Consider the following 14194-nt stretch of genomic DNA (forward strand, 5'->3'; position numbering starts at 1 on the left):
TTTCTTTCCTCCGTTTCCTCTGCGGACTCCTGTCCTCCGTGCAGGACATGCACAGCCGCGCTGTCTCCTGTCTGTCCGTGCGTCTTTGTCATTGTAATGTCGCTGTGATCCTCGTGCGTCAGGGCGACTGTCGTTTTGCATTTCAACACCAAGTGACAAGCTGAAGAGGACTTTGTCTTTTTCTGAGCTGGAATAAAAGTCGGAGTGCTGCAGGAGAAAGCCTGAACCTGGATCTGTTTCACTGGATATTGGCTCCCACGTCGACCCGCTGGATTGCTCTGATTTCTTCGTTTTCACCAAACTCCTCTTATAGTTTCTATTAATTTAATTTTTTTACGCCTGGACTAAACCTGAGGATGTTGCTTCGTCGCCTCAGCCCTCCCTCCTGGTCCACCTGTAGGTTTTTCTTCTGGATTTTGTTGCTCCAAACGCCGCGGTCCTCCTCTCCACTAATTACAGGTAAGATTAGAGGGATCACACGGGTTTATAATACACCCACCGTGCGTAAAATCTCCCCAGAATGTAGTCTGCCGTCTCTCCGTGCTCCCCCAGCCTGCGTGGTGTGTCTGAGCCCGGGCGGCTGCATGAAATAAAAGTCCCAGCTTTAATATCTCTGACCGCCAGTGATGTAGCGGTAAATTAAAAGGTGGGTAAACCAGGCTGTGGCCTCCAGCTGGGGATCACCAGGAGGAAAACAGCCTCCGGGCGGGAGCAAAAAATTGCTGCAGCTGAGAGCCGCGCGGATTTAGACTTGTTCTCGTCTGCTTCTCTTTCTTTTTTCTATTTTATATAAGTTTGACACAACTTAGCATATTTCACTATATCACTATATTTCACTCCACTATATCTTTGCTGACCGCTTCGCCAAACTTCAGCCATGGAGCCGATCCAACACTGCGGCTGCCTGCTGGAAATATCCCGCCTCGGTGCCGTTTGACCCGGGTTATCCCGAGCAGGGAGCCGCTGCGTTTGGCTTCTTGTGCCAGAGCCAGGGCTGAAGTGGAAGATAAACTCTCCTTCAGCCCTGTTAACAAAGCCTGCTCATTTGCAGAAACAGTTTTTAGACGAGCATAAATCTCCCTGACATGAAGTCATGGTTTTCATGCTGGTGATTTGTATTAAACAGATGGGAGGCCAGGTGGGATCGGGCTTTTTAATGCGCAAAAATAACAAAGTCAGTTTTTTGTGGAGGTGAAGCTGAGATTTCTCCACACCGGTGGTGATTTGACTGGTCATAGTCTTATCATATAATTATTCATTATATTTGCCAGAGCTTTGCAACAGCAGCTTTCCTCCAACCTGTTCTGCTGGAACTGTTTGCTCTTCTCTGTTCATTCGCTGTGTTTCTTCCTCCCGGTCCAAAGGAGCGTTTTCCCGAGAACCTTTCTCCTTTGAAAGCCTCTGACAGGCCCATTGCTTCATATGATATCGCTGTTTGCCCTGCAGCGCCGCGGACAAATGCGAATAATAGAAACGGAGAATAAAAGGTGCGTGTATCACCCGGCGGGCCGGCCTACATGCGTCTTATCACAGAGCAAACAGCAGCGGGAGTCAGGCCGCGGAGGCGCTCCTCCTGCGGCTCTTTGACAAAACTCAAGTGCATTATAAATAAAGCAGGTTGTGATTTTTTTTTTTTTTTTTTTTCGGTCCAGCGACTTTCAGGCGCCCTTGAGAAGCTTTCTAGGCTTTTCACCGCAGAACGAGGATCGGCTGAATTTCACAGTAATTTTCTTGAAAGATTGTGAATGAGAGTGTATGATAATAACTCCTCTGATTAGGGGTTTTACTCTGCACTTATCATTCCCTTTTCTGCAGTGCAGGCTGCAGCACAAATGGCCCCAAGAATAACTTTTCTGATGTGAGGTTTCGGTTTCATCTGTCATCTTTAGAGTCAGACTCCTCTCAGACGGGAATCCGTGACAAAAAGAAAAAAAGCTTTAATCTGATGGGAGTCTGCGGTCGAAAGTGCACCGCTTTGGGACGGGTTTGTTTGGAATGGCTCATTTCGACAATTAAGAGAAGCGACACCCTTGTGTCTGGGCATCAGCTGAGGAGGCTGCAGCATTACGGTCTAATCCCACCAGATCAGGTTCCTCTACCTGGTATTCCAAATATGTGCTATATCATCTGTCTATTGTCTCCTGCACCAAAGACAAGAGGGGACCGGGGCTTTTGGGGAGGGTTTGGGGTCTTAATGAGTGACTGGGTGAATGTCTCACTGCAGCAGGGTGGCCCGGCACTGAGGGAGGCGTCCTGGTGGGCATGGAACCACCGGGACGTCCTGAGTCGGAATCTGTCTGCCTTTGTCTCCCCCACAAACAGAAGCTAAAAGAAATAAATGTGATGAAGGGAAATTGTCCCCTAACTAAAAGGTGACAGGTCCAAACACCAGGACAGTGCACGGGTCTTGATAGATAGACAGAGAGAGAGAGAGAGAGAGAGAGAGAGAGAGAGAGATCAGCAGTGGAGGACAAGGCAGAGGTTCTCCACGGTCCCTGCAGACGGCTGCCCCTCCTCTCAGTTAAAGCCCTGTGGTTTAATTACACATGCAGGTTGTAAATTTTACAGTGGTGGAGTCGGCAGGGTCCGTCTGCTCTGGCCGAACCAGCAGCTCCTCTCTCCGCTCAGACAAACAGCCTCAGCTCTGCTCGGGTCACCTCACCTCGTCAAGGCTGGACTGAGTTTGGCTTTGGTTGGACCTCCTCTGCACCTCTAGTTTACCGCATATTTCGATTTTTTATTATTTTTTTTTTACAACCTAATTCTTGTTTATCTCTTTAACTCTTCAGCCTGATGAAACTGTGGCTTTCAGCTGCAAACAGACACTGAGCTGAGGATCCAGAGAGACTTAAACTGAGAGGCAGAATAAGCAGAAAGAGCCTGAATTTGTAGATCACCAACATTACAAGCATCCACAGGTCAGAGGTCGCAGCACCATGACAACAGATGCGACAAATATTCCTCCAAACAAGCCCCCGGCCCTTAACTCCCCGGGGTAGAGCTGACTTTGTGAGGACGGTTACTCCTGAAAAAATCTGAGTGCACGATGGGAAGTTACCAGAGAAGTCACGGTGACACATGAGATGAAACTTTAATGTTCTTGTTTTGGCTCTGAGGGGATTTCAGCCACTGAATTCAAGGTGAAAATGAAACAAATCACGAGAGGGACGTGCACAGAGGTAGAGAAAAAAAGCAGAGAGTTGGATCTGCACAGAGAGATGGAGGATGAAGGTGCAGAGGACGAGCGGCGTCCAGAGCAGGAGCTTGTGTGCTCCGACCAGCCTGGCTTTAGGAACATTTTGTGAAATGAGACAGGAAATATAATCCAGGAATAAACAGCGTCGAGCGTCCTGTACCATCCTCCAACGTGACGGACTCGCCTGTCTCTTCTTCTGTGGTGTTCAGACCCGTTCAGAGCACGTGAGGAAGCAGCTGAGTGTGAGCATCGCGCTTTGTGTTTTGGGCCTGTCGGAGTCAGAGACGCGTTCAGGTTCAGGTGGCGTCATCCTCACCTGGACGACAAGACAAACTGATCTGATGTGAACATGACGACAGTGAACGCAGCTTTGAGGTGACCCCTGTGTGTCCCGGTGTGTGTGTGTGTGTGTGTGTGTGTGTGTGTGTGTCCCAGGCACAGAGGCCAGCTGTGAGAACGAGGGCGAGGTCCTGCACATCCCCAACATCACCGACAACCCCTGCATCACCTGCGTCTGCCTGGTAAGAAAAAACACTTTCCACTGCCGTCAGACATCTTTTCTCTTTTCTTTTCTCTTTTCTTTTCTTCTTCTTTTTTTTTTTTTTTTTTTTTTTTGGCAGTGACATTGACTTCCTGGCTGTCATTGCCCCGGCTTGAGAGCAGCTTGCCGCCCTGTTTGTGTCAGCTTTGCAAAACGGTCTGCAAGGATAAAACGACCTTTTCAGCGCTGATACTGATATTTGCAAAGTGATTGTTGAGCTTTATGTGGTTTTGGTAATCAGTCAGCTGAGCAAAATGTAAGACAAGGGCAGACTTTTTTTTTTTTTCTTTTTTTTTGGGGGGATGAGGAAACTGAAGGATTTCCAAACATCAAGTTGAGATTGTGTATTTTAAAAGGAAACCTTGCCGACACAATGATTTGCAGCGGTGGGAAAAGACTGGACTGTTGAGGGGAAGAGGAAGGTTACGGAGTGGGGAACCTGATGTTTTAAAAGGCGGCTCCTATCAGGCCGCTGCAGCTGACTTGTGGAAGGAGAAAAGGATGCAATGATGCAAGTTCATTTCTTTATGAGGAGCTGCAGAAAAAAAAAGAAAAGAAAAAAAAAGCGACCTGTGAAGTGGGGATCCTGTGTTTTACAGCGCGAGAGCAGGAAAAGCGCTCGCTTTATAACGGGAGCTTTTACTGTTTTCTGAGGATTTACAGAAAAAACGCCCCGTGAAACGTGAAGTGGGGATTGTTTGTTTTAAGAGGCCGGCCTGTCGTCACGCTGTCTTGGCTCGGCCCGGCTGTTAAAGCGTTAGGGGACGACTCTTTCCTCGAACATGTGCTCTTTGACCCCTGACCCCGCCGCCCCCCCCCGCCGGCCCGCCGCGCAGGTCGTTGTTTTAGGGGATGAGAATGGAAGCGAGAGGCTTTTCTGTGTCGCTGCCCTCGGAGGGTTTTGTCTTTTAAAGGCGTCATGTGGCCGGAGGCGGCGAGCGCGGCGCTGAGCTCGGACTTTGACGAGCGCTTTGCCCTCCATGAACCACGCAGCCGACCTGGAGTCAACTGTGTGTGTGTGTGTGTGTGTGTGTGTGTGTGTGTGTGTGTGTGTGTGCATGGTCGCCTGCGTGTATGTGGCAGCGGCATTTTGCATTCATGTGTAGCCGGCCTGAGGTTAACTGGAGCTGTGTGTGTGTGTGTGTGTGTGTGTGCATGCCCATGTGTGTGTGCATGAGTGCATGTTTATACGTGTGTGTACCTACATCTTCTATACTCATACACAGTATCTGCATATATTTGTGAATATGGAATAGACACAGAGAGAAAAGAGAGAAATGAATAAATTATAAAAAGGAAAAGAAAGGAAAAAAAACACAGATGTAAAAACTGCATAAAATACATACAAATACACGATACATGTGTGTGTGTGTGTCTCTAGGCCTATATATAGAGACACACACACACATATATATATTTATATTACTTAAAAAAAACATTACTTTGTAAAATGAAGTGAAATTGGCCTTGAAAAAAGAAATATTTGTTGTTTTGATAAGTTTGTGTAAACACTGATCAGCTGATGTGTCGGTGTCTGAGGCTCATGGTGGAAAATTTGGCAAAAAATTAAAATCAATCGTTGTTGAGTTAGCGTGTGTGATCCTGAGAGCTACACACACACACAAACACACACACACACTCACACACACGCTGCTCCTGTTAGTGTGTGTTGGCGTCTGCGGATGGTCCAGCCGTCTGTGGCTGAGACTCGGCTCCTCATTGGCTGCCCGAAAGGTTCCGCCGGCCCCTGGTTGGCCGTCTGCGAGCCCCGCCCCCCTTCCCCCCCTCACCCCCCCCTCGCCTGTGTTATCAGGCAGGCATCAGCCAGAGCCCTGCTGAATGCTATCAGTCATCAGCGGGCCTTTCATCTGCGCTTTAACCCCCACCCCGACCCCACCCTGCACACACACACACACTCACACACACACACACACACACACACACACACTCACTCATAAAGCCACTCACATACATTTAAACATAAACACATGCACACTTAGAAATACCTGAATTGCCCCCACACACACATACACACACACACACACACACTCTTGAACGGCCATGTTGCTGTCCTGTGACATGCCCCTCCCCCAATTTCCACTTTCCTCCACACACACACACACACACACACACATACATGCACTCTTGAAAGACTATGGCAGGCGGAAAGGCTCTTGTGACGCCATGCTGTCTTTTGGGTATGTGTGTGTGTGTGTGTGTGTGTGTGTGTGTGTGTGTTGGGGGGGGGTGTCTTTAAAGAGCCAGGATTTTCAGCCGTCGGGGCTCCAGTGTCACTCATAAGGGTCTGGGGGGAGGAGGGGGGGTGCAGGGGGGCTCCCCAGTTACTCTGGAGTACCTGCTAATGGCCCTGTGGCCGGGCCAACACACACACACACACACACACACACACACACACACACAGAGGAGGCATTGTGTGTGTATGGGTGAGGCGGAGCGCTGTAATGGGGCTGGCAGCGGACGGAGCTGACAGACTGACTGACAGGCAGGTCGCCATGACGATCCGTTATCTCGGAGGAGTCCATCACCCGTCTCCCGTCTCGCTCTTCACCGCTCATCCCTCCATCCGCCCGCCTGTCTGCTCGTTCGCTCGTTCTCCTTCCCTCATATTCTCTCTCTCTCTCTCTCTAATTTCTCTCTTATCTCCCCGGCCTCTCGCCACGCTCAGCTCAAACACAGCTTCACTGGCAGGGCGAGGTGCACGGGGAGGCGGCCTCACGGGGAGGCGGCCTCACGCCGCAGGGCGAGCAGGGCGAGCAGGGCGAGGTGCACGGGGAGGCGGCCTCACGCCGCGGGGCGAGCAGGGCGAGGTGCACGGGGAGGCGGCCTCACGCCGCAGGGCGAGCAGGGCGAGGTGCACGGGGAGGCGGCCTCACGCTGCAGGGCGAGGTGCACGGGGAGGCGGCCTCACGCCGCAGGGCGAGCAGGGCGAGGTGCACGGGGAGGCGGCCTCACGCCGCAGGGCGAGGTGCATGGGGAGGCGGCCTCACGCTGCAGGGCGAGCAGGGCGAGGTGCACGGGGAGGCGGCCTCATGCTGCAGGCCTCGGTGCTGCGGCTCACTCTCAGCTCCTACCTGCTCCAGGTGAAGGTGATTCATGCTGGCAGCAGCGACCACAGGAAGTGATGTGTTTTATCCTCATGAAGAGACAGCAGCTGTGTGAGAAGAAGCCACACTCTGAGTGTCTGGTTATTATTTATTATATTATATTATCACTTTGTTTATCTTAATCAAAGACTCCACAGAGTCGAAGCAACAAACCTGAAGTTAAGACGTGATGCAGAAAGCCGCTCCTAACCATCCTGGACAAGGCCTCGTCCTGCCTTCATTTAAACTCTGTGTGGGGAACCGCCCCTAAATCATGACTTGATTAATCAAAAAAAAAACCAACAAAAAAAAAAGTAGACAGGGAAATGAACGATGAAAGCAGTTATTAGTTTCAGTGTTGTATTTTGCAGTTGCCAGCGAGGAGGCGCAGAGACTCGCTGGCAGTGAGTCGCCGTGGTGATGAGCTGCTGAGGTTCCTCTGGTTCTGCTTCTAGAACCGGTTCTGTTTGGGATCCTCAGAACCGCTGAGGCGGAGGTGTTTCTGTGATCTGAGTTCAGACTATTATCCCACGCAAGTCGTATCCTGGTAGTTTGCTTTCATCTTTCCCTGAAAATTAGCAGACGTCCAAACTGAGAGCGATAGTTTTGTTTCTTTGGCCGACAGCCGAGCAGCACACGCCCCCCCGCCGGCGTCACAGCTCCACTTTCAGGAGACGCTTTGGGAACCAAGCCGGTTCCCAAGCCTGTTTATTTTCTGCAGAAACGCTCAGAACTGTTCAGAATCAGGTTCCTGAACTGGAACAGAACCGTTTCCTTGTTGGTGGGAAAGCCAGAAGGTGTGAACCGTAAACGTCCTCGTGCTCTCTGATCAGCCGCGCTACCTCAAAGGTCAGAGGTCACGGCAGCCTGATAAGCGACGGAGCAAACATTCCAGTGTCCACAGATTAATGCAAACTATGTGGTAACTCTAGGCCGGGAGTTTCACACACACACACACACACACACACACACACACACACACACACACACACACAGTAGCCGTGATCGATTAGCACAGAAGGTCAGCAAACACAGGAGAGAAAAGGTCAAAGGTCGTTTCCTGTCAGCTTCTGTCCTCAAACAGAAGCTGATCAATACGGGACCTGATAGCACTGTTTCCACGCCTCCACACACATTCCCTTCTACTCTACTCTATTGTATTGTATTGTATTCCCTTCTATTCTATTCTATTCTATTCTGTTCTATTCTATTCTATTTCCATAATTGATGAGTCAGACTTGTATTAGGTGGCACATTGTGAAGAGAAAAAGGAGAAAAGAAGAATAACAGCATTAAAAGAAAGAGGAAATATGAACGGATGAGTGAATATCTGATCCTCTGTTGTCTAATGTTCGTTCTCTATCAGCCTCTGCCCCTCTCCTTCTCTATCTCCTCCTCTTTCCCTCTCTCCATCTCTCTCTCTCTCTCTCTCTCTCTCTCCATCAGGCCATCTGAGTCTGACATTAATGGAGGCAAAGAGTGACAGGAGGAGAGGAAGAGACGAGACGAACAAGCGTCTGAGTGTTTCCTTCCTCTGTGGAGAGAGAGAGAGAGAGAGAGAGAGAGAGAGAGAGAGAGAGAGAGAGAGAGGAGTTAAAAGGGTCAGTCGAGGAGAGGCGGATCAGTAAACGACAGACGTGTTTCTGAAGTTTTCCTGCTCCGGTGTCACGCTCCCTGCAGCGTTTCTTTAAAAAGGTTTTTCAGTGTAGACGCCGGCTGGGAATCACAGCAGCCCCTACAGTCACTGCGTTTCCATGCCGACTAAAAACTGGATTATTATGGGTGACCGGATTATGGCAGGAAATCACGTAACATTTCCATTTTCATGTGTTACCTTACTCGGACTGCTCAAAACTCCAGTAAACGTGTGTTCTCCAATACCTGCGTTCCCCGATCTGTTACCATGGTGACAGCAGAGGAGAGCAGCCATTGGCCGGGGCGGCGGCACGTGTGTTTCTCACTTCCTTGTATCGTCGTCAGAACATAGAACAGCGTTTTTTTTTTGTGCGCTCGCGTGTTTGTCGTGTTTATCCTGTCAGTTTCTGTTTTCCTGCTCACATGTAAAACGCCGCTCAGAGATGCGAGGAAGGGTTTCCATGGCAACAGTGATCGAGTTCCTTCTGCAGAAATCTACCTGTGTGAACCGGCTCTCTCTTCATCCCTCAGTGAGGTGAAACTGGACTGAAATCGCAATACAGACAAGAGCAATATCCAAATCACAGCAGCTGCAGTTTTTTAATAGTAGTATGGAGCTGCAGAGATGCCCTGGCCTCCAAATCGTATTTTCCAGATGTTAAATAATGACAGTTTAGTGCAGAATCCAGCAAAAATCACATCATCCTGATTTTACATTTTTTTCCCTGTTAAAATTAGGATTATAATGCAAAATTGGTCACCCTCAGTAAAATTGCAAATATTCAAGATTCAAGATTCAAGATTCAAGATTTATTCGTCACATGCATGAATCTACAGGTACAGCAGCAGTGAAATGTAATTGCAACAACTCCAGCACTGTGCAAGTAAAAAAAATAAAAAAAAATAAATAATAATAATAACGATAATAATAATAAAAATAAAATAAAATAAAAATAAAGATAAAATAGAAAGAATATATTATCACAATCACAGAATCTATCAAAATAATTTCAGTGTGATATACAGCATTCGGCTTTCTCCAAAGAACCCGATGGAGACTGTTTCCTCGGAGCTCCAAAGAGCTGAAAAAACCTCAAATTACTCAAAAAAATCCCATAAAATTAGTGGAAAGAGCAGAGTCCAAGTGTTGTGAAGCCAAACAACCGCACCGTGGGTCCAAAAGTCCAATATTCACCTCATTATCTCCTAAATATTTTCTCAGTGGTTCTGCGTCGTGCCAGCTGTCTGTGCGGCGGAGAGATGCTGCCTTCACATGCTCTCGGAAATGTTGTAATTACAGGCTGACCGAGCTGAAACGACCCCGTAAAGCAGCGAATACAAGCAGGGAAAGTCTGACATGATACCCCAGATACCAACGACGTGACATTCTCACTCTTCGCTGACCTTCTGGCGGCCACACACATAACAACTGCTGGCAAGCGAACACATTAAAATCTAAATTACAAATCTGATGGAAATCATCTCTTCATTCTTCCATTGCAGCAGAAAAAACATTTTTGAAAGAGCCATCAAAAGGTCTGCGTTATTATCTCTGACTAGAAAATCTTGAATGCATGACGAGGTGTGTTCATCATTGTAAAACTCTGAAATACGAGCTGACGAGGAGCACTTGAACGCAGCAGATCTGTAGGGTGACTGCAGTGCTGTGAACGAGGAAAATCTTTGACATAACCTTTGACAAAATATCGAACTTTTGTACCAAGAAGTGCATCGCTTGGTGTCACATCACTTGGATTTTTCTTTTTTTTTTTTTTTGCCTCTTTGTAACTCCAGTAGCAGTTTATGATCGTTTACATCAGCACTCACAGCTCATCCCTGGCAAAAAAAAAAAAAAAAAAAAAAAAAAGTGCTGAGAAACAGTTTACAACATCAGTTCCCAGCCTGACTTTTTCAACCTGTCTCGCCCTAAGCTGCTGTGGCTCCTGCTCGCCGGCGGGGGGTCGCGACCTGTTTGTTTTGGAGGAAGGGTGAAAGGTTAAAGGTCACCAGGGTGGGGGGGTGGGTGGGGGTCTAAGGGCTTAGGTGGGCTGTTAAGTTAAGAGCTTCTCTCTTCTGCTAAGAGACCCTGACTGATCTCTCTATCCTTCACCATGACAGACAGCTTGTTAGAGAGAGAGAGAGAGACAGAGAGAGAGAGAGAGAGAGAGAGAGAGAGAGAGAGAGAGAGGCTGCGTGAAAGAAAAGTAGAGAGAAAAGGAGAAAGTTTGATTTAATCTTGTGTTGTGACAATACCGTTTTCAACATTCCTCCAAGTAAAGCTTGTGAACTTAACACAAAATGTGGAATCTGAGAGTGACAGAGAAAGAAAGAAAGAAAGAAAGAAAGAAAGAAAGAAAGAAAGAAAGAAAGAGACAGAAAAAAGGATAAAGAACTGGTTGGTGAGAGAGAGAGAGAGAGAGAGAGAGAGAGAGAGAGAGAGAGAGAGAGGGGTGAGTGATGATGAGGAGCGCTGAGGAAGAAGAAATCCAGTGTGATGGGGACAAACAGTGAGCACTGTCGCCCCCTAGTGGCGGATAAAAAAAAATAGAAAACTGGTTGAGTGTGAAATAACGTTCGAGGATCCGGTCTGTCACCTGCTGCTGTTACACAAATAAACACATTTCATTCAGTCATTATTTTCACAAAGCAGCTGAGATTAGAATTTAGAAAAAAAAAATTTTAAATCTGCACATGTAATCTTCTCTAAATCTCTTAATTCTATAATTAAACTATAATCAGCTATCGTGTATTTCAATTTAAAATTCCCATGCAGACTTAAATCAGAGGTTAGGGTCAGTGAAGAACCGACTGCATGTGATCTTTCATGCCAGGAATGAAATCTGACTAATTCAAGGCCGTTTGTATTAAAGTTTTCTGAGTAAATTTAAAAATTCAGAGAAAAGAAAAACACTGCAACAGGATAAAAGCTCCTTCCTTCACAAAATGAGTCAGGTTTCACACAGCGACTTGAAAAACACACACACAGAGCTTCTCACTGATCTGCTGCAATTTATAATACTTTACTGATTCATCTGAAGTTATTTTACCTCAACGAACAAATACATACATCCTCTCTGTTGCAGTACACACACACACACACACACACACACACACACACGAGCATACCAGCACAGCCCACCCTGGGTTCGGCACCCTCGGTGACAGACAGATGTCCCGCCCACAGACCACCCGTCGACCAATAGAAAGCCCCGGAGCGCTGCGGCGGTATGTTGAGAGTATATGAGTCGTGGTGACCTGCCGTGACCTCTGACCCTGAGACAGGAGGGTGGGGGGTGCTACATCTCTTAACACCACTTTGTGCTAATGGCTAACAGGACACACACACACACACACACACACACAGAGAGCGAGTGAGGACACGACCTCGGAGCCTGAGGCTGCCGTCGTTATCGTTTCAAAGCCGCCGTCGCGACGCGTGCGTTCAAGTGATGGAGGCTGAGAAACGCTGCTGTAAAGAAAAACAAAAGCCAATGCACAGACTAAACAGCCACAGCAGCTCAGAGACGAGTGTTTCTGCAGGTAAAACACACACGCAGCAGCCGACCGCAGGCCGAACACAACCAGGTGAAACTGAAGTTTTCACTGCTGTGTGTGTGTTTTACCTGCAGAAACACACGCGTGCAGCTGAAGCTTGAGACAACACCACAAACACCACCAGAGAGTTTAAAGTGCATCAACAATGTAAATATCAACAATACAGCAACAAAAATGCCTTTGCCCTCAGTGTCAGTTTCAGTTCAATTGGTGGAAAATAAAAGATAAAGGAAAAAGAAATGCAATGATATTAACAATAAAATATTGATCTTGTCATGACAAATAAAGGTAAAAATGTAAGTAAAATATAGAAAAACAAGTAAAACAAGCATAGAAACATATGGCCAAACAATTAAATAAAAAATGCCTTACACAATTCTATAATATGCTGACATGATGAATTAAGTTTATTTATATGTTGTAATATAACATAATTCCCTGAAACAGAGCCTATACAAGATTGAATGTAAGTTGAAAGCACTCTGATGCCTTCACTTGTTTCTACTCCCTCTCTCTCCCCTTTTTCTTTCTTTCCCTTTATGTCTCCCTCTCTAACTCCTCTCCATTTCTTCTCTCTCTCTCTCTTTTTATTTCTTATTTTTTCCTCCCGTCCTCCTCCTCCGTCATGACATCATCTGTCCTCAGTGTGGTTGGTTTTAGCTGGAGCGCTGCTGCTATATTAAACTGCCCTGTTTTATTTTTGCCCTCCTTTGATCCGTCCTGGTGCGGGCCGGCTGCCGCAGTGCCACGGGGCAACGCTGTGTAAACCGTCACAGTGTGTAAAATAAAAACAAAAAAACACAGCGTGTGGATAAAGTCGGCAATAAAAAGCAGGGTGTGAAAGTCCGGTAGGTTCCACCAGCGCAGTGCGCAGTGCACCGGCGGCGATGACGGATGCAGTTTTATAACCTCTCTGAGAACGACGGCAGAAAAGAGGACGGAGGGAGGAGTGTGAGTGTGAAAGCTCACAGCTGAAGGTGTGAAGATTGAACGGCTTTCTTTTTCACTAATTAGAGGCCACTCAATAAAGAACACACTTAGCGTTTGGAGAAGGTTTTTCTCGGTCGCTGTAAAACCTGATGAAGTCTTGATAGTGTGCGTTCCAGTGGATTTGCAGCTGTAGAAACCACATCTGGCTGCTGCGTGGAGGAACGCTGGAGAATTTGATGGGCACAAATAACCAGCGGGCTATAAACAGAAAACACACTAAAACAGCTTGTTGTGGTGTGTCTGCAGATCCAGTCAGTCACACTCAGTAAAGTGAACTGCGTGATAAGGCAGGTTAGTTTACTGCCTTGTCTTTAGCCTGAGTGTCTACTCCAAACCATTAAGAGTTAGAGGAAATTAAATTTGTCTCCTTATTTATTAAACATCCTGTGTAGAGTAGCACCAGCAAACTTAAAGAATATTAAAGAACATTTTTTTCAACAGAACAGCGTGCCGTGGATGTTCTTTAAGTCTGCCGGTCAGATTCTACACAGGAGGAGACAAACTTAAATATATTTTCCGTTGATCCAGTCTTCTCAAAAGAGCACCTGATTTCCCTTTTTTTTTTTTTTTTTCATTACTCGGAGTTGTAGCTCGACATGAGTCAGCTCACCTGAACAAACCAGCAGGGTAATGATGTTAAAAACTTCCCGAAAACCCGCCATGGAGGGGGAACTGTATCGGCTTTTTTCCATTGGCACTTTTGGCCGGGGCGAGTCGGACCGCGTTGCACCGGTTTGCATTTCCACGTCCAGTTTTTAGCGCAGTGAGTTGTGCTGAGCCGCAGCTGATATGGACTGGCATCGTCATCCTTCATTGGTCAGAAAGAAATTGAGCAGCTCTGAAACTGAGCTGGAAATATCAAGGCGATACTGTTGAAACTTCCATCGTAATAATCTCGTAGTTACGCTAACATTGTCCATGTGAAGCAGCCATTTGGAGTTGATGTTGATTTTTTTGTTTGTTTTAGAAATTAACACACTGGTTGAAAAACAAGTCAACACACTCATAAGACGGGCGTCATCGTCATGTGGCGAGTCAAACTGAGTAGAGCCAATTAAAAACCAGCACGTGGAAAAAGTGCAACTGAAATGAAAGGTGGTATATTATTGTGATGTAGCTAGCCTTCATGCTATTAAACCAGTACAAACCAAGGTTGGGTGTTAGAACAAAGGT

At 47.1% G+C, this 14194-nt stretch overlaps 1 protein-coding gene across 1 annotated transcript in view; it reads left to right on the forward strand.

Moving 5' to 3' along the window:
- The window catches only part of bmper (BMP binding endothelial regulator), a 34718-nt gene continuing 20524 nt past the window's right edge, over window positions 1–14194 (forward strand). Inside the window, exons 1-2 of the mRNA XM_030071770.1 lie at window positions 1–459; window positions 3632–3717. Of these exons, the coding sequence (XP_029927630.1) occupies window positions 357–459; window positions 3632–3717 (189 nt within the window). The 5' untranslated portion in view covers window positions 1–356. The remainder of the gene's footprint in view (window positions 460–3631; window positions 3718–14194) is intronic.

This window comes from Myripristis murdjan, chromosome 16, assembly GCF_902150065.1.
Source record: "Myripristis murdjan chromosome 16, fMyrMur1.1, whole genome shotgun sequence".
Lineage (NCBI taxonomy): Eukaryota > Metazoa > Chordata > Actinopteri > Holocentriformes > Holocentridae > Myripristis > Myripristis murdjan.